This window comes from Procambarus clarkii, chromosome 27, assembly GCF_040958095.1.
Source record: "Procambarus clarkii isolate CNS0578487 chromosome 27, FALCON_Pclarkii_2.0, whole genome shotgun sequence".
Taxonomy (NCBI): Eukaryota; Metazoa; Arthropoda; class Malacostraca; order Decapoda; family Cambaridae; genus Procambarus; species Procambarus clarkii.
Window position 1 is genome coordinate 11,248,629 of NC_091176.1, and position 24,564 is coordinate 11,273,192.

General features: G+C 39.4%; 1 protein-coding gene across 5 annotated transcripts in view; it reads left to right on the top strand.

The window, feature by feature from the left end:
• Positions 1 to 24,564, top strand: part of LOC123762751 (kielin/chordin-like protein) — a 95,739-nt gene that overhangs the window by 53,404 nt on the left and 17,771 nt on the right. For 4 of the 5 annotated variants that reach the window (XM_069332342.1, XM_069332345.1, XM_069332344.1 and 1 more), the window contains exons 13-20: positions 1,753 to 1,894; positions 4,494 to 4,601; positions 5,895 to 6,028; positions 10,745 to 10,933; positions 17,463 to 17,576; positions 19,012 to 19,144; positions 20,482 to 20,594; positions 23,683 to 23,869. In XM_069332342.1, coding sequence (XP_069188443.1) covers positions 1,753 to 1,894; positions 4,494 to 4,601; positions 5,895 to 6,028; positions 10,745 to 10,933; positions 17,463 to 17,576; positions 19,012 to 19,144; positions 20,482 to 20,594; positions 23,683 to 23,869 — 1,120 coding nt within the window. The remainder of the gene's footprint in view (positions 1 to 1,752; positions 1,895 to 4,493; positions 4,602 to 5,894; positions 6,029 to 10,744; positions 10,934 to 17,462; positions 17,577 to 19,011; positions 19,145 to 20,481; positions 20,595 to 23,682; positions 23,870 to 24,564) is intronic. The other variant, XM_069332343.1, reaches the window with a different exon arrangement.

The following is a 24,564-nucleotide window of genomic DNA, read 5'->3' on the forward strand; positions in this document are numbered from 1 at the left end:
CTCTCCTCGCTGCCATGTAGTTGTCTCGCATCTTTGTATTGCCAATATGTTTGGGGGTTTGGCCTCTTCCTATATTGATTCCATTTTTGTGACTTGAGGGGGAGTTCTGCTCTTGCAGAGTTCAGTATTCCTTCTACAGCCTTGGAGTTCCATCCACTTACTACTTTCCTGGCCTCGAAGTTCTCCCATCAACTCATCCTCCCAAACAAACCTGCAATTCCCATTGATATGCCAATAAAAATGTTTCCCTACTAACATATAACTAAAATATATTCGCACACAATAAGTGTCTTCACTCGACATCTCTTTAAACTCTCGCACGTCGCGAAGGAGACTCCCCTGTTCGGACGAATCCATGCTCCGCCTCCCTCGGGGCAGCCCACCGCCCTCGAGGCTACCTGCCGCGCCTCCCTCGGTCAGCCTTTGGCCTCCGGACAGGGTGGATGCGTCACTCCGCCCTCCAGGTAGTCACCTCATCTTTACTCTTATTTAAACTTTCTGCCTTAATAAAACATATCTAATGTATCCATAAACACTTGCCACGATCGCTGGACACACGGTCAACTACAGGTAATCGCTAACAACTGGTTAAAATGACTTGCCACAGAATTTTTCACTTGAGGGCACTCACTCGCTGACTCTCGACAGGGCACACACAGGCTGCCCACGAAAATACTTCAGGACTGCTCCACCATGCTTCCTGCAGTCCCCGACTTGAGTTCACTCATTTCCAGACCGATTCCACAAACGAAACGTCTGCTCACTTCCTTCCTCTTGAAGGTATATCAATTAGGGGTTTCTTCTCTAACAGGAGCTCAACGGAGCGCGACCTTCCCTTTGCGATTTCTGCTGCTCAAGTGACCAGCAAGCCTCACCTTCTCAACAAACTCTAGACATCTCATGTCAAGTCATTTATTTACATATTTATCCACTGCCCATGCTTTTAAACTATTCATCAATATTACCCAAGTATTTAATACAGTATATATATTCCCATATCTATCTTTCCTTTGACCGCTAAGTTGGGTCAGGTTTGCTAAATAACTCTCACAGGGGGTAGACTCGTTTTTCAAGCTACTTGGGATCATAATGTATATATGTGCACATGTATATATGTGCATATATGTATATATGTGCATGTATATGTATGTACAAAATATAAGAATATTTGGTGGCTGGGTGTGTTGTGCTTAAAGTTCCTTGGGTCCATTGTTTGGGTCCTGCTTGTTCTTCCATGGCACCATCACGTTCCTGGGATCATGCTGGTTATTTGCTGGTTTGACTCTATGCTGTTCTTTGTTTTGGATTTACTAGGGTCTTCAGCCTCTGGTTCTGATGCATTGTCTGGTTTCTCTCTTGCTGTCTTGTTTGCCGTTTCTGATTTTACACTTCTCCATACCAGGCATATCTCATTTACTTTTTGTTCTGTGGTGAGATGGGCCACAGGGAGCCACCATGGAAGTCCTCTCAGAAAACCAACCTTGAATTTAATGCTAATAAGAGCTCGGGTAGAATATAGATTGAGCTCACTATAATCAGCTGCCCGTGTGATAGCTGGTGGTTTGCCGGTTCCAATTCCAAACACTCGCTATCTGACTCAGGCTCTGCAAGTTCTGCTAGGGATGATAAAATATGACTTCCAGATTGAAAATAATTTAAGTATTGCTTAGTTACTTGCCTTTGGTGCTTTTTAATTCTGATTATTCCATTTGGCTAATTACGTATTTTCCTATTTACTTTTATGCTAATCAGTTAAGCCTGAAGAACAATGTACTGAAGGAGAATCTTGGAGAGACGACTGCAATGTATGCCACTGCTCGAATGGACGTGCCATTTGTACCAAAAAGGCTTGTGTAACACCAGTTAAACGCAGCCAGCCATGTCTAGGAGAAACGTAAGAATTTTCTGAATTGCTATTCTTGTAACCAGATGGGAATTTTGGAAAGAGTTTCTTGTAAAATTTTGAGAAAGTTTGGGACTCTAATTTGGTTTTCTGTTAACATATTAAAACTTTAGCTCAGCCCTTAGTTGTGTAAAATCTATGTATACTGTAAATGATCTTTTAATATTGTCATTATGGGTACATCTAATCATGACATAAAAGGGAATAAAGGTCAAGAAAAAGCATGCACTAAAAAATATAACTTCTCAGAAATGGAGTGTGGATAATTGTGTCTTCTGGTGCAATGACTGCAATGTATACTGTGTGTGTACACTAAGGTTTGTTTTCTTGTACAGTACATACAGCACACTGCTGGTGCCTTTCACAGCCATGCCTGGTGCTGCATTCGTTCTTGGTTCCTATTGGTGAGCATCCATTGTGCTTGGATTATGTGCTTGGTCTTTATCTTCGGATGCTGGTATGCCCTGTGGATCTTTGGAGTGGATTTAAGTTAACCTTTCCTGCACTTGCTACTTGACATTCCGAGGAATATCCATTGGTTTACCTACATGCTGATGGTCATTTTTTCTGTCTTGGCCATGCTGCTTGTTGGATGGATGATATTTGTTAGGTTCAGATAAATGCAGCCAACCCAACCATCTTTCCTGTAAAATCTGTGGCTCTATCATAGAAATTAAGTAGATTTATTGCACAGAATCTTCCAGATTTAAAACTATACTATCTGTTGTCTTTTTCTTCAGCTGTTCTACCCATTTGATTTTAATTATTTTTTCCAATATTTTGAACTTAAACTTTTCAATGATAAGGTTTATAATTAAGAGGGTCTTTGCCTCTGCAGTTCTGTAGATTGGAACTATGATGGCCTTTTTCAAGGTGTGTGAAAACGTTTACTGTAGGATTTGTCATCTGTATGCCATGCAGGTCCCACTGCTTCTTGGCCAAGTGCCGGCCATTCTTTAACTTTATCCTGCAGGGGCCATTTGCTTGGTATTCTTCTCGTTTTAGTTCTGTGCCCTGATTTGTTTTATCAGAGTTACCTAAGGGCCACTGCCACTAGTAATGGGAAGGAAGCCATCAGCTTGTCAAAGCCCCCCCCCCCTCCATTTGCCTTGCTCTTTTTTTCCAGTTTGATTTTGAAATTCAAGAGTCTTAGCATTTATAGCTTCAGTGGGATGGAGGTTCTGTGGGTTTATAACCCTGTGGGTGAACAAAGCATCTCCTGGTCAGTCCAGTATTGTGACTTGCCGAGCTTGAAACCGTTGCTCCTCGTTTGTCACAGTAGACCTTTAGAAGAAAATTTTCTGGATCAACATCCACCAAATTGTTCAGTATTTTAAGTTTCAGTGAGATCTGCCCTGTCATGCCTGGTTTGTAGTGTTAGCCCCGTGGCCCTTGACCGTTCCTGATAAGAGATGATTTGGCTTGTTTCACTAGTGTGACGGGAAATGTTGGGGGGGGGGGGACTCCAACTCTGCCCCAGTGACTATGGTTTCCGGAGCTTGGGGTAGTCGGATAGGGATCCTTGGGTTCCCATGTACCTCACTTGGACCTTCATCCCCTCCAACAAAGGGCTTTTGCTTCAGGAGGTGGGGTTTTTATATCCCTCTTACGTGTACATGTTTAATATAAATGCGACTCGCCAGGGTTCGTTTCCACTTGCCTCTCGGCGATCAGATCTGTCCTTGCTAAGGTTTCTTTCCTCTTGGATCATCCTTTCCCCCTTCAGTGACTGGCAGGTCTTTTAAAGTATCTCTTGCAAGACAGTTTGCATCTGATAGACCCTGCCTTTCTTGAGTTTGGGCCTCCTTCACCATACTGGCTGTGCTCTGAGGTCCAGAAGTTTTCCTGGCTAGATGATGATCTCTTTCTTCCCCCTGGGGCTGGTGTGGCTTCTCATTCCTGCATGCTAGTGGTGTGAGGTTTTGACTACTGTATTGTATTCCAGGTGTTTTTGGCTGCTTCTTTTGAACTCCTGACTTCCTGTTTGCTCCTGCTTTTTCCTTGGATGTGGGGTTGTTGCATCTGTGCCCAGTTGCCTTTGCTATCGGCAGCTATTGTGACAGATGACTTGCAGGCCCACTCGCACCTGGCTAGAGTCGTGCTTTTCTTGGCACTCGTGAAGTTTTATACTAACCGGCTATGTGAGGACATGGGTGCACTTGGCTCTGGTGCGGGCGCCTTGGTTTTATGTTGAAGTGAAAAGGGGAATTTGTCAAATGGCACAGTGTCTGATCATTCCTTGGATGTATTAGAGTACCAATCAAAGCATGAAGGATGATAGTTTTAGTCTAGTAATACATTGCCAACAGCCGTCATTAGAAATTCACTAAAGTAACTTGTAAAATAAAATTGGAAGTGTGTAAAATAATTAATAGAAATAGAAGTGCAGCAGACAACTGATCATTTCACACAACTTCCTGGGATTGTTATAAGAAGCAGAGAGGAAAATTTATAGAGGGATGAATGTACCAAAAGCTTGTACTCATGCTGGGTCCACATTTCTTAAGCTTCTAAGATGTCACAGAATTTTTCAAGTTTTCAAATGGATGTAAACTAACAAAAATACACTACAAATTATTTTTACCCCTAGGAAAAATGGCTGCAGCATTCAGAAATTGCCCCCTCATTGCAAACTGCCACCTTTTATAAGTGATGGAGCATTGTGTTTGGCCTATATTAATAAGTGGACCTATGATTTGTAAGTAACTTTTCTTTGTATTTTAATAGTTGAGTTTTGTTATTGTAGTTTGTTCATTGATTTGTGTGGTGCTTGAAAGTAGAATGTGTAATGTGGTTTTTATTTGGTGGTTGTAGCAAACAAAAATAAGATTCAAATTTTTATTCGGGAAAAGTACATACATAGATGATTTACAAATATAATGTTGGATTTATAGATAGAGCTAGTACATACAATACCTCAAGCCACTAATACGCATAGCGTTTCGGACAAAGGGTGACTACAAAGAGTTTGTAGTCTTCGGGCAAAGACTACAAACAAAAATGCTTTGCAAACAGCAAAGTTTTTTTTAATTCTTGATGAATGTAGAATTCAGGAGTTTTTGCCTGGTGCAGTAGTAGTTACAGGCGTGATGCTATCTCTGACTACTTCAAAAGTCTAGTGGGGTTCAGGTGCCGTCTGACATGTGGCTCCATGGTGGTGTCACATTCATAAGGAATTCATCTGGATGATTGATCTTCAATGTGTTCAGGGATTCACTGAAAACAGAATCATACTGTAGTCTCAGTACTTAACTCATTTCTTTGTTGTCTTCAGTGAAAGTTCCATTACTCTTGCACAAGGGCCCAATGCTAGATGTTTGTTCTTGATTTTGCATAGGAGAAAAAGTTTTTTAGATTCTTTTCTATTTCACTTATGTCCTTTTGCCATCTACAAGAAGTAATTTGTGTCCGTGTGACTATTCATTTAAACAGCTTCCTGGAATTCTTTCTGATATTACTGTATTTGTCACATCCTGAAGATGGAGGATAATGTACTGAACTAGTCACTCCTGCCTCTTCCTTTGAATGGGCACTTAGACAGGCTAAACGGAAACACTATTTTGCTTTTTCCATCGGTTTGTTTCATTGGTGTGGTATGGGTGCATGATGTGTGGGTGATCACGCTGTGGTGTGAAGTAAATGCACAAGGTGTGTGTGTGTGTGCGCATTGTGTGGTTTATTATGACTGAGAAAGTGGAAAGAGGGAATGATGTCGATTCATACCCCACGCATTCCTTAATGTTAAGTTCCAATTTTGCATTACAGTATATATACGTTATCTAAAGGGGAAAAATGTATTTAGCATCTAAATCTGAATTTTCCTTGAAATATTTTAAAGATTGCAAAACTATGCAATATGCCATACAGAATAAATATAATTTGTAACTTCCTGAATATAGTGTTACATTATTTTAGTAATGCAGTTGATATTTAACAAAAAATATTCAGGTTTTCAATAGTATAATTTATTCAATTTTTTTCTGTAATGCAGTGAATCTAGAAAATGTCAAGCCATAATTTATGGAGGGTGTGGAGGAACAAGGAACCTGTATAACACAGAGGAAGAGTGTAAGGCATCGTGCTCTCTCCCTCCCACTAACCTACCACATCGCACGGGAAGAAATGGTTAGTACTGTAATTTACCTTAATTTACTTGGTCATCATCTCCCTAATGGCCTTATCCACCCCACTGCACAGAGTGCCTCGAGGTGCTCTGAGTTGTGCTATTTTTTTAATTAGGCTATATTTTAATGTTAATGTTTTCATCACTGTTTTGAAATGAAAATGGTAGTTTGGAAAAATTTTGACATTAACAGTATCGATGGCCATGGACGACACTCGCGTCCACTTTTTTTTCTCTAGTCCTAGTCGTGGACAGCACTCGTGTCCAGAACAAAAATATTTGTATAAAATTCATTTTTTATCCGATCGACTTCAGTATAGTTTCAAAATAAGCGCCCTTAGAGTGTGCACAATTTGGTACCAAAATGAATGATGTAACACGAAACCTGATGTCAGAACACTTGAAAGATAAATACATTTTTTTGGTCAAAATTTTAAAATTTAAAATTCTATTGTGCTATTTTGAGACTAGTTTTTAAAATGCGCGCCTTTACATTGCAAACAATTTGATACCAAAATGAAAGATGTAACGCAAACATTTGTCAGAACACTGGAAAGATATAATTTTATGAGTGTGCAAAATTAAAATATTTAAAATTCCAGTTATTGCTTTATTATTATGGGACTAGTTTTAAAATGCGCGCCTTTATATTGCGAACAATTTAATACCAAAATGAAAGATGTAACGCGAAAATTGATGTCGTCCAACTGAACGAGTTTACACATTCGGTTGTGGTGTGCCAATTGGTGCTCGTTTACGGGTAACTTTAGGCTTTCCTGCGGGGAATCACACCAGGCTTTTGTACATTATATGCACATACACCTTCAGGGAATTTAATTGCGAACACAATACCAAAACGAACGACGTAGCACAAGAATTAAGGTGAGAAAACTGAAACGAGTATACACATTTGTCGCCATGCACTTGCCCGCACGCTGGGGGTGTGACCTCTAAGTTGGTGGTGCGCATGCCCAGCGCGTGATAGTGTTAACTTTACCTGAACATTTGTTAAAAAACAAAAATGTCTAACAATTGTGTTTTATGAAGTTTTTGCCGAAACCAGGTGCGCAGTGCGGTGGTTAACTAGGACATGAAGACGATGGCTTGAAAGTCACCCCATTGTTTGAGGATTTTCCCAAAAGGATTTTGAACTGCAGTAATATCATTGCATTTCTAGTTTTGGTGGTTAGGTGGTTCCACGGGTTCATATCACTTTGGGTGAGAAAGCATCTCCTGTTTTCTGTTGTACATTGTGGCTTATGGATCTTGAAGCTGTTATTCCTTGTATGCATTATATTTGGCATTTTAAAGTGGATGAATTAAAATCCTTAAGCCTGTTCAGTATTTTAAAGGTCTTGATGAGATCAGCTCCGTCTTGTTTTCCCCTTCCCCATTACCCCCAAAAAACCGCATTAAATGAATTGAAATTTTGCTTTCTGGGAGAGCTCGGTTGCTCCATCTTCCTCGCTTTCAGATCATTTGTTGGTGGGGGATATTTTGCACATCTGCTTCTGAACTGGAGTAAATTAGAGAGCACTGGGAGCTGTGCCCACTTCCCAACTAGTCTGGGGTAGCGCTAATGAGCTCTTGCTTGTTTTGAGAGATTCTATCATTTGTTTACACTAGGGGAGTTCATTTGGTAGTTTGAGACTTCAGTCTCTTTTAAACCCAACAGTGGTCTATATTGGTTTGCTGACTTTCTGGATGTTTTCCATGTGGGGTGGGGGTGTTATCTGCTCTCTACACCTCTATGGGAGGGGTCAGGTTCCAGTTCTGGTTCCTGGTAGGCCATACAGAATGCCACAGTTGATGTGATCTAGAAGCTGGGTAGCCATCTCGGCAAAATAGCTTCAGGAAGTTACAGAAATGTATTAACCCTTAAAGTGCGCATCACGTCATATGACGTGCTGGACGTTGTTCCAGTCAACTGTGCATCACGTCATATGATGTGTTGGAGCACTACGCAAGATTTAAGCAGCCCGCGGATACACGGGGTTCACCACACCTTCATCAGGGCTCTTGTAAACAGACGCCATTTTTAAAAAAAATCGCGGGCCAAACTCCAGGGTGTTATTGGCCTCAGTATTGAGTGAGCAACCAAGCCTGACGCACGCAGCATGAGCTAACAGCACTGCTGTTCAGCTTGTGACCACAGCATCGCCTAAAAATGCCAAATTATACTTGTTCATGCTATTATGTAGCGATGATATTATTACAGAAGACCCCTGACTGTGATAAAACTGACCAGGGTTCTGATAATAACAGGATTGTGGTGATATTTAGCGCTGTGCGCCATGGAGGGAGGGTGGTGGCGATGTCTTTTGACTGTGTGTGGCCACCTTTTATTGACTGCACTCAGCATACCAGCTTAGTGGTTCGCTATGGTGAACACAAATGTAGATACTTATATATAGCGTGTGTATAGAGGGTATAAACAGCAAGAGAAGGTTTGGAGCCGCCATTTTGGTGAGAGCGGTGGCGTCGTCTGCCACGACGCCACCGTGCAGACGATGGTGTTGTTTACTGGTTACCACGATGGTCTTTGGGCACCATACCAGTTTATTTGTACAAGTATGGTGAATAAAACTGGTAGATATTTATATATAATGTGTGTATATAGCGTAATAACACCACACAGTATTGTTGGAGGAGAAATATTAGTGCGTCTGGCCTTGAGGGCGGCCGCCGATCAGCTGACTGTGTGAGTAGCTACATCTTATAATAATAATAATAATAATAATTTTATTTAGGTAAGGTACATACATAAAGAGATTTTACAAAGTTTGTTGGCTTTATAGATAGAGCTAGTACATACAATGCCTAAAGCCACTATTACGCAAAGCGTTTCGGGCAGGAAAAACATTAATGACTAAAGCTTAAAACTAATGGGTAAAAAGAATAAGATGTGTTGAGTACAAATAAAAATAGAGGTAAAAGAGGGGGGAACATTGTTGAAAAAGCAGCACAAATACAATTACAAATTATTACAGAAAATTACATTCAAACAGCGTTGATTTGAAAAACAAAAAAAACAAAAAACATACATGGGTTGACAACAGAGGGGTAAGGTGAGTTACAGGGAATTTATTAGGTATAGCTTCGTTTTTAACTTAAACTGGTTGAGAGAGGTACAGTCTTTAACGTGGTTGGGAAGGTCATTCCACATTCTGGGCCCCTTGATTTGTAGAGCATTTCTGGTTTGATTAAGTCGTACTCTAGGAATATCAAAACTGTATTTATTTCTGGTGTGGTGCTCATGGGTTCTGTTACAACCTTCTATGAAGCTTTTGAGATCAGGATTGGCATTATAGTTTAGCATTTTATATATGTATAATACATATGAGAGAATGTGCAGTGACTTAATGTCTAACATATTCAGAGATTTGAGTAGGGGTACCGAGTGATGTCTGGGGCCAGAATTGGATATTGTCCTAATAGCAGCTTTGTGTTGAGTAATTAGAGGACGTAAGTGATTTTGGGTAGTAGAGCCCCAAGCACAAATACCATAGTTGAGATATGGATAGATAAGGGAGTAATAGAGAGTCACCAGGGCAGGGCGTGGTACATAATATCTGATCTTAGAAAGAATGCCCACAGTTTTTGCAACTTTTTTTGATATGTTTAGAATGTGTCCCTGGAAATTCAGCTTGTGGTCAATGAGAATGCCAAGGAATTTGCCATCTAATTTGTTACAAATTTGGGTATTGTTTATTTTGAGATTTATTTGATTAGAGGATTTATTGCCAAACAGAATATAGAAAGTTTTGTCAATGTTAAGGGTGAGTTTGTTGGCAGTTAGCCACAGATGGACTTTATTAAGCTCAGTATTTACTGTGGCATTTAGTGCAAGGGGATCAGGACTGGAGTAAATGAAGGTTGTTTCGTCAGCAAATAGAATTGGTTTGAGGTGTTGGGAGGCATTTGCGCCTTTACTCTTAACCATACTTTCGCCTTTACTCACCATACAAGCTTAGATGTACAGTTATGGTGAACAAAACATGTAGATACTTATATATAACGTCTGTATATAGTGAATTGTAGCAAAAACAATATTGTGGGAGGAGAATGTGGGTGAGTCAGATGACTGGAGGGAGGGCGGGAGTGGCTGGCTGGTAAACGGCGGTCACTCCTCGTTACTTTTTGACTCGTAATAGCTACTTAGTGGTTCATTATAGTGAACAAAACATGCAGATACTTATATATAACCTGTGCTTATAATGTAATAACCGACAAAGTATTTGTTCACTGATTGATGAACATAATTGAGTCAACAATATGCACACCATATTTTTGAGTACAGCAATGATTCACTCATTTTATTATATAAATATATCAAACTACACACTATTGAATAATATTACAGCAAAAAAAAAGTATGAAAAATCAATCAGAGACATTGAAATAATTCGGTAATTATCTCTTTGTGGCAACTCTGGCCTGACAGCTTGCGAGCAACAGACCGCCTGGGACGCACGCTGAGTCAGCGCCTATAATTTGCCAGACTTCCCCGCCCTATAGCGGCAATATATGCCACTTACGATTTTTTTATTATTTTTCCCGTGATCAGTGAACACAAATTAACAGGTTAGAAAGAAAAAATAATTTTTTTTTTTTTTTCAAAATGACATGCGCCTGTGGGGATGACAGGATATTAAACCCCGAGCATGTTAAGGGTTAAATTAGGCATTTCATTACATTCAACCCTTTGTTTTTTCCAGCAAGTACAAGACCAGAACGGTGTTTAAAGAAACAAGATTCTGGACCATGTTTTGCATTTTTTGTTCGCTATTTCTACAATGAAGAGACCAAGAAGTGTGAGGAGTTCATATATGGGGGCTGCGCGGGCAATGACAACAGGTTCACAACACTTGAAGAATGCCTGGAAACGTGTGAAAATGTAACACTAGGTTTGGGTAATCCTTGATTAAAAGTAAAATTTCGCATGGGCATGACATCCTAGCAAAAACAAATACGGTGATAAAATAACTGTTGTGATTTGCAATTTGGATCCTTTAAAGGTATTAGTAGCAGAGTCATTCATAATTTCTAAATTAAAGATGACCTTGTATATCTAGGTCTTGATTTATTTTCTTGCATGTGAAAGAAATTGAATGACTTGAGACACATTGACCGTCTTTGATTTTTCATAAAAATACTTTAATATTTCTAAGCTAGAGGTGAAAGACTGAGAAGCTTTATTGTACAGTATGTGCATGTTGGCACTTGCCTGACTGCTTTTTTTAACTCTGCACACTAACTAATAGCATAGTGTATTAATGTTTAGTACTGTAAATGTGCAATGACTCTTGTTAGTATTTGTTTGTTTTGTACAAGAGTTTTTGATCTTAAATAAAATTTCTTAACACATTCATTGTTGTATTTTACTTATGATCGTTTTTAATAGCTAGTTACCTTGACTATGCAGCTTGTTTATTTTAGAGTAGGTAATAATGCACCCAGTTACTAAAACACAACTTAAATATGGATGTTCTATTTTGCTAGCTTCTATAGTTAACCTAAATTACAATTGTTTGTACTGTATTAATTGGATAAAATGGTGTCACTGGTGATAGGAACACGCAACACATCATTAGAGGGAGTAAAGGACAAACGGAGTGGGAACATGTTCCTGAACATCGTATATACTAACATAGATGCAGCAAGATAACAAATACAGGAGTTAAATGATATAATACAGCTTAAGATGCCAGAGATTGTTGCACTAACAGGGATAAAACTTGATATTTTAAATTGGGTCATATTCCCAAGGGGCTACTCAGTCTGAAGATGGGACCGAAAAATTAGAGAGGGTGGTTAAGTTGCAGTGCTGGTGAAAGAACACCTGAAGGCAAGAGATTTAATAGTTGACAACCCAGGAGAAGTTGACATTAAGGCTCTGGAGATTTGTAATCAGAATGATAAACTGATAATCATAAATGTCTACATTCTACCAGCAAGCAATACATGGGCAAAGGAGCTGGATAACAAATGAGGGACCTCATAATGATCATCAGATATTATAATAAGAGCAGATAAAGAAAATCACACATTAGTAACTGTTGACTTCACTCTTGAAATCTTTGAAGATTTCAAGAGTGAAGTCACTCGTGGGAGATCACTCGTCGAAGTAAGGGCGGAGGACATTTGGACTGGCAGATTCATAAATCTCATCCTGGAGACATTTGTGTGTCGACATGTTGAGCAACGAGAATGAAAAGGAAATGTTCCATCAATGCTGGATTTGGTATTTAACAGGAAAGAAAGATATTTAATATTCTCTTCCTTCCTCTATTAGGCAAGAGTGACCATGTCCTCTTGGAAATCAAATATGCAATGCATTATCATCTAGAAGAGAAGGAGCAAAATGTAATGGTAGGAAAACTTTATTTCATGAGGAGACTATGGGGAACTTGGTAAGTTTTTAATGAACTTGATCGGGAATATCTCTTGCTAGGTAAGGAAGTAAAGAATGTACCAAAGGTAAATGGTATACCAGGATATATATACGTGTGTGTGTGTGTATATATATGTATGTGTATATATGTATGTGTGTATGTATGTGTATATATGTATGTCGTACCTAGTAGCCAGAACGCACTTCTCAGCCTACTATGCAAGGCCCGATTTGCCCAATAAGCAAAGTTTTCATGAATTAATGTTTTTTAGACTACCTAATATAACCTAACTTTTTCGGCTACCTAACCTAACCTATAAAGATAGGTTAGGTAGGGTTGGTTAGGTTTGGTCATATATCTACGTTAATTTTAACTCCAATCAAAAAAATTGACCTCGTACATAATGAAATGGGTAGCTTTATCATTTCATGAGAAAAAAATTAGAAAATATATTAATTCAGAAACTTGGCTTATTAGGCAAATCAGGCCTTGCATAGTAGGCTGAGAAATGCGTTCTGGCTACTAGGTACAACATATACATACACACACATTATATATGTGTTTACTAGTTGTGTTTTTACGGGGGTTGAGCTTTGCTCTTTCGGCCCGCCTCTCAACTGTCAATCAACTGTTTACTAACTACTATTTTTTTTTTTTTTTTTTTTTTTTTTTTTTCCCACACCACACACACACACACACACACACCCCAGGAAGCAGCCCGTGACAGCTGACTAACTCCCAGGTACCTATTTACTGCTAGGTAACAGGGGCATTCAGGGTGAAAGAAACTTTGCCCATTTGTTTCTGCCTCGTGCGGGAATCGAACCCGCGCCACAGAATTACGAATCCTGCGCGCTATCCACCAGGCTACGAGGCCCCCTAAATGTGTGTATGTATATGTGTATATGTATGTATATGTATGTTTGAAGGCACAAAAAATTGATACCAGCAGAGATGCAGAACTAGAAAAAAAATTGGTTCAATAGAAATCGAGACAGAAAAAGAAAAAAATGGGTGCAGTCTAGGAGCACTACAAACAAGCAAACTACAGCAGTGAGGAAATGCAAAGAAACTGAGAAAGGGATAGTGGACAAATATACAACAGAACCAGGACTTTTCTATAAATTTATGATAAAATAGAGATCGAGAATGGGGGGACAGATTTAGAGAATGAAAAGGGAATTGGTGAAGAGCTAAATGAAGAGTGTGTGCATAATGAGTTTCAGAGAACCAGACAACATGGATTTCATAGAACAATATAGAGTACTGTATATAGAAGGGTCTTGAGACGAAGTGTAAAAATGCAGAGAGCGAGCTCAGTGGAAACAAAGCATTTATCTCGGAGTTTCACATTACATTCTGAGAGCATGGGCACCCGAGCTCAGCATCCTCTTTAATTGATTTTTCAGACAACTTTGTACTGGAATCTTTACCGATGTATGGAAAAAGACAGTGTTCCACAATATAAAAATGGTAGAGAAATCCCTCTAAATTATAGACCTGTATTGTTGAAAAGCATGGTACAAAAAAAGTAAAACCAAATGGGTAGAATACCAGGAAAGAAATGATACAATGACACAGTATGGCTTTCGTACACGAAGATCCTGTGTAACAAATCTTAGTTTTTATGATAGTCACAGATTTTACATGTAAGAGATGGCTGGGTTGACTGTTTATCGGGACCTAACAAAGGCTCTTGACAGTCTCACAAAGATTGTTCTGGAAACGAACATGCTTAAGAAGTGACAGGCAGATTGCTGACATGGCTAAACAAATTTCCTACAAAGATATTGGTTATTAAAGGCAATATATCAGACTAGAAAAGTATTATTAGTGAAGCGCCACAGGATTCAGTTCTTGCACCAGTAATGTTTATTGTCTCTAAATAATCTTCCTTAAGGAATATAGAACTATATAAGAACATGTTTAATGATGCAAAGTTGCTAAGGAAGATAGAGACTTGATGATTGTCATGCCCTTCAAGATGACGTGAACAAACCAAGTATATGTAACATCACTTGGCAAATAGAATTGTTTTCATAAATGTCATGTTTATGGAATAGGAGAAAATAGGGCACACACAACATAAGTTATGTGGAAAGACACTAAAGAACTCTGACACAGAAGATAATCTAGGTGTGGTTCTGAATAGTAGACTGTCACCAGAGAACCACATGAGTCAGTGCGAGGAACATGTGCTATGCTTTTTCAACTTCAGAATCACTTTTAAATACATGGATGGTGAAATATTAAAACTGTTCTCTACTTTTTGAGAGACCAAAATTGGAATATGCATTGGTTGTATGGTGTCTGTCTCGAAGCATGTGTAAACTGGAAAAGGTGTAATGACATGCTACAAAGTTGCTTCTGGAACCGAAAAAGAACTTAGGAGCGGTTAAATATGCCAAAGCTAGGTGATGGAAAGAGGTGATATGATAAGTACATACAAAATAGTAACTAATTGACAAAACTGACAGATTCTTGAAACCTGCAACTTACAGAAGAAGAGGTCAAAGATTCAAACTAAGGAATCAAATGTCAGAAAATATTAGAAAGATTTTTTTTTCAAAGAGTACTAGATGGTTGGAACAAGCAAAGTGAGAGGTTTGTTGAGCCAAAAACCATGAGTAGTTTCAAAGAGTCGTATGACAGAGTACTGGGAAGATGGAATACCATGAGCATTGCACTCATCTTACAACTACACTATGGTCAAATCCACAAGACCCGTGATGAGGGTTTGAACCTATGTCCAGGATGATCCCAGATGCGCCTTAGTCGATTGCGCCATGACAGTCAAAAGAATTGCAACCGGGAATGCTACTGCCCTCACACAGATCCCGAGCCTCTCCGAGACACAAACCTGGGTTTTACACAATTCCCCAAGATATATTTGATGCATCACAATATTGTGATTTCTGTGTGTATTGAAGTAAGGGCAAAGAGGTAGAACAGTTTGCTGACATAGCCCGAGTGCATGGGAGAATTGTGTAAAACCCCAGTTTGTATCTTGGAGAGGTTGAGGGATCCATGTGAGAGTAATAGTACTCCCTGTTGCAATTCTTTTGACCATGTCATGGTGCAATCGAGTAAGGCGCATCTGGGATCATCCCGGGCGTAGGTTCGAACCCTCATCATGGCCCTTGTCGATTTGTTCATTTCATGTATCGCACTATTGTGATTTCTGTGTGTACATTGGGGTACTGTAATTACACTGCTCTGGCTCCCCAGCTGATAAGACTGGCCTACAACTCAAAACAGGAATGGCTAAGGTAAGAATTAATTAATTTTGTTGGACGTTTGTGAATCTGATAACTTTAATATCTCCTGCCTTATGTGCTTTTGCTCTCGTATTTGCATCCTCGGTGATATTTAGCACCTTGATTATCCTGTGACTTTGATGGTGCTACATAGTCTCCCTGGCTTGGTGCTTTCTTTTAATAATTACTTACTTGTTGGGGACAGTCAGCCTTGTATGTATATATGTTTGGCTTATATTGAGGCCCCCCCACGAGGGTGGAACTACTAACTCTCCCCAAGATGCAACACAACAGTTTACCAACCCCTGGGTACCTATTTACTACTACGTAATATGTGCCAAACCATATCTGTGCCACCCTGGATTCCCGATTAAGAGTAAAGCACGAATCCAATGGTAATGCCAAAGGTCTCCTGCTCTTCCAACCGAAATTGTGTTGACACCCATCGTTCTCCACAGGGAATCAATTCCTCAGATGTAATGAATGGTATACTGTGTGAATAATGTACATCAGTTCAGATGGTATAATGAATAAGGTGGGTTAACTGGTAAACTCCAGAAGAGGGAAGTGAGATATGGCTGCTCATCATTGAAATTACAGTTCAATTCTCAATTGAACTGTAATCACCTCAATTCCGCTAACTATATGGGACCAACCGTGATATGTTGCATCTGGAGATGTATTGCAACTGGAGATCTTTTATTAACAAGCTTAGGTACACAACAATGTGCTGCTACCATGTTCTTTATAAAGGATTTCAGTGTAGATCAAAAGCTAGCTATGAGTTCATATATTATTCCCATATTACAGGATGGTTAGTCATACTTGGAGTCAAGAGAAAGAGATGCAAGTGTAGTCTACTAGCCTGCACTAGCAAACTCTGGGTAAAGCACAAATATATCTTACAAAATTAGTGAGTTTATGAAGTAACTACAGAGCTCAAAGTATCTCATCATTTGGTCCAAAATTATTAATAGGACAGTAACAGATATACTGCTAGAGAGCTAATCATAGTTCTTGTTCACATAGTTTACAGTTGGAATGTTCATCTCTGGAGGATTCTTTACCTGCAGCCACCTGCTATAAATATTGATAACCCAGCCTTATTCTGGTAATTAAAATGTGTCAATGTCTGGATGTTTTGTGCAGTCGGTACATCCAGTGCTGTCAACACTGCATCAGTGACAGAACAGATTTCTCTAGCCAGTGGACAGCATGAGCCCCATCCCACCCCTACCCCCCCAAACAAGTGAGAGGGGTGGGGCGAATGAGCATATGCTTGTTTACATTTGTTTACATTGTCGAGGCATTCATTTGGCAGGTTGCAAGGCTTCAGTCTCTTGATTTTAATCCAGCAGTCATTTGTACTGATTCATTGATTTTCTGGATGCCTTTGCTGGTGAGATGGTGGAGTGTCCTGTTCCCTTCACCTCTGTGAGGAGGCCAGATTCTAGCTCTGGTCCCTGGTAGACTGTGTAGAACTCCATGGCTGATGTGATCTTATAGTTAATAACCATCTTGGTGGGATAGATTCAGAGAACGCAAGGGGCTTTTCCCAGAAAAAGGAGAACAACCTAAGCATTAATGTAGCATCAGCCCTAATTTCAGAGGCACATCTCAAATCCACACTGGCACATAGAGATCAGGCAGGTTCCTTGTGATTAAAGAACAGAATTTTTAATTCACTGCATTGTGAAAATCTCGTGCCTAATACATCAAACAATGAAAATATTTGTATGTACTGTATACAATAATTTTACTCATTTATCATTTAAATGTTTTAGAGTCTTCATGTGATAGATCCAGGTGCCCATGGACGAGGTGGGCTCATTATTTTGCCAAGAACTGCCTGCCTCGGTACGAGAGAGGGTCCTGCTGCCCTACCAGCTTCTCTTGCCGTGAGTAGAGGACAATAAGGTTAAGACAGATGGCTAGGAAAATTTTGAGATAAACATTCAGTGAAAGTTGGGAACAAATGGCTTTTTGAGACAGTTGGAGATGGGATTTTTTAGATATTGAAAGTCTGAGACAGATGGATACTGAGAATACTCAAGGTAATGAATAGTGAAAATTAAAATAAGACCAAGCTCTTCATTACCGAACCATATAATTTGTTCACTTCCTCAAGTAAGATTCTATTGTAATAATAGGGAAACAAAGCATGTAACCAAAAGACTTTTTCGTGCCTACTTGCAGGGTCATATTGTGCTGAGGGAGTCACTAGTGAAAAATAAGTCTAGGCTGGAAATGAGTCATTTGTTTTCCCTCAAAGATCAAAGCCATTCCAAGACCCTGGGATGTGATCACAGGTATCCACCAAAGACTCGTGCTAATAACTGGCAGCCTGATCATTCCTGCTAACCAGGGGCCAGATTCACGAAGCAATCACGCAAGTACTTATGAGCATGTACATCTTTCCTCATTCTTTGACATCTTTGGTTGCATTTATTAAACAGTTTACAAGCATGAAAACATTCCAATCAACTGTTGTTATTGTTATAAACAGCCTCCTGGTGCTTCAGAGCCTATTGACTGTTTAATAATTGTAAACAAAGCCGCCAAAGATTGAGAAAAGATGTACCGGTTCATAAGTGCTTGCGTAACTGCTTTGTGAATCTGGCCCCAGGTTCATAGAACTGAACTAGGTCACATGCATCCTAACTTTAACAAATAAACATGCACACAGGAGATGGAGGAGAGAATAAGGAGCAGCCAAAGAATACAGCTCTGTGAGAGAAGCTTTTCACTAATGCTAGAGTTCTTATTTTTGAGCTCCTACATTTGGCTGCTCCTTCAAGTAAGGCATTTAAAACCATGAGTAGAAATAAATAATCTGCAAGAAACCCTCGACTGTGGTGTTGAACGATGGCAGTAGGAGGCTGCTGGGAAGAACAACAGTGTGCAGCTAAGCAAAATAAGGAGGTGCAGGCAGGCAAGCATAGCTCTAGTCCCAAGAATGGCCACCAGGAGTGTGCTCTCCTCTGGTGGTGGTTAGTGTGAGTATCTAGGCAGCCTGACAAAAGCATATTTAAGAAGAGTGGTCACTTACGATACCAAGGGAGAGTTGGGAAAGCTTAAGTTTTTATGAATTAAACTATAGGTTATTCTGGACTGGACAGTTTTCTCCATATGACCCTGCAGGGAGGTTTTAAAAATCATTTACTGTAGTGTCAGGATGGATATCATCCTATCTAACTGTTCTTGATCTTGTTGTATGACACAGTGGATCATATCTTAAGAGGTAACTGAGTGTAATGGCTTAGAAAGGAATATTTATTCAGATACTCTCCAGTATTTTTATATAGTTCAAAATTAGTGTGTGATTCTCCACAGCAAGTGCAGATGCAGCTGACCCTGAGAAGTGTTCCTACAGAGGGCAAGTGTATCCTAAAGGCAGTAATGTGCCAGTAGAAGACGCTTGCACTGCTGATTGTATCTGCACAGATTCATATGTTCCAGGATTTCCGTAAGTATTGAAGAAATTAGAGGTCTTTTAAGTGAGAATTAAAATATAGTTGAAATAGGATTGATTCAGATAGCTTGATAATTGGACAGTAGGTCTCTTGTAAAGAGATTGGCTCTGCATCCTCAAGATTGAATCTGTATGCTGGAATGTCATAGCTTCTCATTTTATTTTAAGCTGCCTTGCAACATAATTATTCAAGTTTTTTGTTTTTATGGAGGGACTGAACTGTGGTTACCTGTTACTAGCCACACTGAGATAGCTCCACACATATAATTCACATCAGCTCTAGGAGGCCTTAATAATCTAATGGAGACCAAAGACCAAAAGTGTCCATCCCCCCCCCCCCAACCCCTTCACAGAAGCGCAGGAAGCAGGGGATTCTAGCTCGCCCTTACTTAAGAACCCTCGCCCCCAGAAAATGAAGCAAAGCAAAACAGGAAACAGCAAGGCTCAACAAAAACTAAATAATGCAGCAAACAACTCTACAAATGATCCAGCCAGTAGTTATGTTATACCCTTCTAGTTACCAGCAGCCACCAGCTCCCCGTGTGTCTATAATGATCACCTGGTCATCAGGGGAAAGGTTGCAGTAACAGTAGCTTGCAGAGTAAAAATTGGCTGTCCTGATTTTATCTGATTTTATCCCAGTTGTCATTTAGAAGAGTTGTTCCTACTTAATGCAACCATAGAGGCTTTAATATTACCTGAATGCTTTTTTAAATGTGATATTACTGCACTGGACTCATTTGAAACCTCCATCTGTCCCCTGGTGGCAGAGGCAAATTTCCCAGCATCACGGCTCTTCACTAGTTCAAATGTTGTTGCTACGCAACATTATTTTCTCATTGCAACATTACATTCTTCACTGGGACATCTTGGGGTGCAGCAGAAGTTGTAGAACACTTGGGAGATGTGTTAAAGTCACTGTGTTGGTTCTGGGTGAATGAGTATATTACTGGGTGCTGGGAAGTTACAGAGTGGGGAGCAACACAGCAGCTAGCCATACCTTGCCTCACACCTTGCATTTCAGACTTATGTCACACAAATTAGACTTGTGCTGAGCAATTATTTGGTGTTTATGGACTAGGTGGTGCCATACAAGATTTGCATCATGTGAGTTTGTGTTACACAAGAGTCTTCTTTATATATCTTGTTTGGTCATGACACCTGAAAATGTGTCATAAGAAATAACTTATTTATATACATTTATTTTGCAAGTTTCAGTGACTAATCTTATTTATATTGTTTCAAAAGAATAGATTTGTTTGATTTTTATAAATGTCAGCTATTCTAATTTTGTTAATAAACATTAAAATTTTGACTCCAAATCCCAACAGAGTTGAGATTCACTGTGCAGAAATAGAATGTCCAGAATTTTTTATGCCCCCAAAGCCTGGGTGCCGCCCTCTGTACAAACCTGGCGAGTGCTGTTCCTCCGAGAGTGATTGTGGTGGGTACTTGGACTTGTCGTATCCTTTTCTCTTTCTAAAAAAAATATAAAACATTTATAAATTAAATCTCCATAAGTCATTGTATTATCCAGTTTGCATTTTTTCTAAAAATTCCCATGTATTAAGAGTACTGTACTGTACAGTGAAACTTTGGTTTTCGAATATTTCGGTTCTCGAGCTCAATTTCTTTGAAAAAACTTGACTCGGTACTCGAAAATTGCCTCGGTGCTCGAGTTTGCTGATACACGTATGGGCCGACTGAGCACATGGTGTACTTCAGTTACCAGTGTCTCCCACCTAGTGACGACCACTCTTGAATTCTTTGTGAAGAATTTAATTGTTTTTGTACATTTTTTGTTTCTGAACATAAAAGTTCTTATTATATATCATGCCATGGGTTCCAAGAAAGTCAGTGGTAAAGTTCAACCTAAAAAAATAGTTGTGAGGATGGCGATAGAGGAAAAACAAGTGATCATTCATAGTGAGACAATGTGATGTCTGACTACAGACAAGTGTTAAAACGTAGGAAAAAACAATTGTCTATAGACAGATTCTTAGTAAGACAAGCAAGCAGTGAGCCACAACCAGGTCCTAGTGGTATGCCTGCAAAATGTAAGAGAGAGAGAGTACCCCAGAAATGTCATCACTGCCGGAGCCGAGCGGACAGCACGCTAGACTTGTGATCCTGTGGTCCTGGGTTCGATCCCAGGCGCCGGCGAGAAACAATGGGCAGAGTTTCTTTCACCCTATGCCCCTGTTACCTAGCAGTAAAATAGGTACCTGGGTGTTAGTCAGCTGTCACGGGCTGCTTCCTGGGGGTGGAGGCCTGGTCGAGGACCGGGCCGCAGGGACACAAAAAAAACAAAACGAAATCATCTCAAGATAACCTCAAGATAACTGCTGTTATAATGGAAGGGGACTCCCCTTCCAAACACTAACACCTCTCCTGCTCCCCCTCTACCCTCACTGTCTTCTATATGCCAACAAGAGTCCTCAATAAAGGTAACTATGAGTATTATTCAGTATAAATTGTATTTTTTTTTAGTTAATATTTTTGGGGGTGTGGAATGGATTAATTCAATTTCCATTATTTCTTGTGGGAAAACTCGTTTCAATTTTCAAATTTTCGGTTTTTGAATCATCTCTGGGAACGGATTAAATTTGAAAACTGAGGTACCACTGTATATGTTTAGTTTTTTATAATTATTGACAGTTTAATGACTCCAGGGAGTGTATGATAAGATTTGACGCTTTCCACTCTCGGTTACATACCACTGTATAAGAAAACTGAGCTAAAGATCTTATGTTGATTGTCTTTCTAAGATAAGGTTCACCCATAATACTCTTATTAGTCTCAGTCTGACAATATAAGGCCACTCATATCTCATATACTGACCAAATTAAATGGCAAGGTGTTTACCACTATGGATATTTTTTGTTGTACTGTACAGTATTTTGATCAAGATCTGCCTTTGTTAGGTTACATTGAGAAGGGTGGCCCTGAAGGTTGTACTAGTAGTACATCTTGGGTGTGTCCAAAAGGGTCATGCTGGTCATCTTTGGGGAGTGAGCAAAAAGTCAATGTGTCCATCTTTTAGGTTAACTGTGTGTAATTGCCCAAGTGTAATTATCTAAGTGTAGTTACAGGATGAGAGCTATGCTCATGGTGTCCCATCTTTCCAGTTCTGTCATGTGACAATTTGAAACTACTGACGGTTTTGGCCTCCTCCACTTTCTTACTTATTCCAACTATCTACCGCTATGTGTGCAGAAGTGAACTTTCCTTAGCTGGAATCTATGCCCTCTTATTCTTAAAGATGCAGGTTTCAAGAATTCCTCTTTGTCAATTTTGTCGTTTACTGCTACTATTTTGTATGTAGTGATCATATCACCTCTCTTTCTTCTATCTTCTTACTATGGTATATTTAACACTAACCTCTTCATAGATCTTGTTTTTCAGTTCCGGAAGCCATTTTGTAGCATACTTTTACACCTTTTCCAGTTTATTGATGTGCTTGAAGGACATGACAATCATCTAAGTCAATTATCTTTCCTAGTACCTTAGCACCATCAACAAACATGTTCATATAATTCTGTATTCCTTTTGGTAGAACAATTTATATATACAATGAACATTACTGGTGCAGAAATTGAGTCTTGTGGTACTCCGCTAGTAACACACTTCCAATCAAATATATTGCCTCTGAATACCGCCCTCATCTTTATGACAGAATTTTTTTTATCTGTGTCAGCAGTTTCCTGTTATGGTTCTGGTATGATCCAGTTTCCTAAACAACCTCTTGTGTGGGACCCTGTCAAAAACCTTTTTTAAGATCCAGATAGATACAGTCAACCCAACTATACCTTTTCTGTAGAATCTCTATGGCTCTATCTTGGAAACTGAGTAGATTTGTTACTCAGGATCTTCCTGATCAAAAACTGTATTGTCTGTCTAAAACTACGGCTCTGTGCTTTTTGTCTTGTTTGGGAAACATTGTCGCCAGAATCGGGTTTGCTGATATTTGAACTTTGTACACTGTCTTTTTCACTGTCTGGGATCTTCTATTTCAGTATCAATAAATAATTTCAGATATATATTTATTCATTATGGCGTTCCGCGAGCGCTATGTCATGGGTTCGTATCCTGGCCGGGGAGGATTTACTGGGCGCAATTCCTTAACTGTAGCCTCTGTTTAACGCAACAGTAAAATGTGTACTTGGATGAAAAAACGATTCTTCGCGGCAGGGGATCGTATTCCAGGGACCATAGGATTAAGGACTTGCCCGAAACGCTACGCGTACTAGTGGCTGTACAAGAATGTAACAACTCTTGTATATATCTCAAAAAAAAAAAAAAAAAAAAAAAAAAAAAAAAAAAAAATAATTATTTGGTGATGCTGTGTGTGGTACATGCTGCATGGTGGTGGTGAGAGCTGCAGCAACAGGTGCTACCCATGGTTGACCCATGGTTGCTGTGTTAGTACCGAGGCTCTCACACCCCAGGATAGTTGCCCACAATAGATACAGGGAGCCTCCAAGCCTTTCTAGAAAGAAACATTTTATTACATTAAACACTGATTTTTACAGTTGACCCTGACACTCCCCATCTCCTGGAGTCTCGTTCAGCCACCTGTGTCTGGAATAACAGAACTTATCTAGAGGGTGACAGGATGTACTTTGAAGACTATCCATGCCATCAGTGCATCTGTAGCCCAGCCTTCACAGATCCAAATGGACCTCTGTGTTTCAAAGTGAATTGTGGACTTGACTTCAGGTTGGTGTGTTGATTGTATTTTTCTTCGCTAATATTAGGCATTAGGATGAACTATGTATTGGTTATACAGTATTAAGGTTTTCACTTTACTTTTTTTCTTGTACAGATCAGTGTTTAAAAATTATACATAGCTAACAAGAATGTAAAAAAAAAAGGTGATGTGCATAGATTTACAGGAAGATCTTGAAAAATCCCAGAAATGGCCAGAAAAATAGCTGCTAAAGTTCAACCCTAACATGTATATAGTAAAGAAGATGGGAAAGAAAGGTAGGAGGCTACACCATACAATGAAGGTAACTACAGAAATCAGAAAAGAGAACATCTTGGGAACAGATGCATTAACACCAGAGGCACATAATAACATTGACAATGTATAGAAAGCTGGCATCATTTTTTCATTTACCTTTATGGACTGTGGGTGTAATAAATTACTACATTTTGTAACATGGTAGGCAGCATAAGAGCACAGTCAGGTTATGAAGTGTTACTCCTGAAGCCAATAGAGGGCTCTGAAGCTAAATTAGTGATCAAATTATTCTTTTTGTGTGAATATAAAATAATGCTAATTGGTAACTTGTAAGAATGTCAACAAATTTGTATACTTGTCCGTATTTAAACTGGTATTAGTATTGCTTTCTGGAAGGGTCCATTCAGTAGTTTAAAATGCTATAGTACTTGGGCTACCAAGCCTGAAG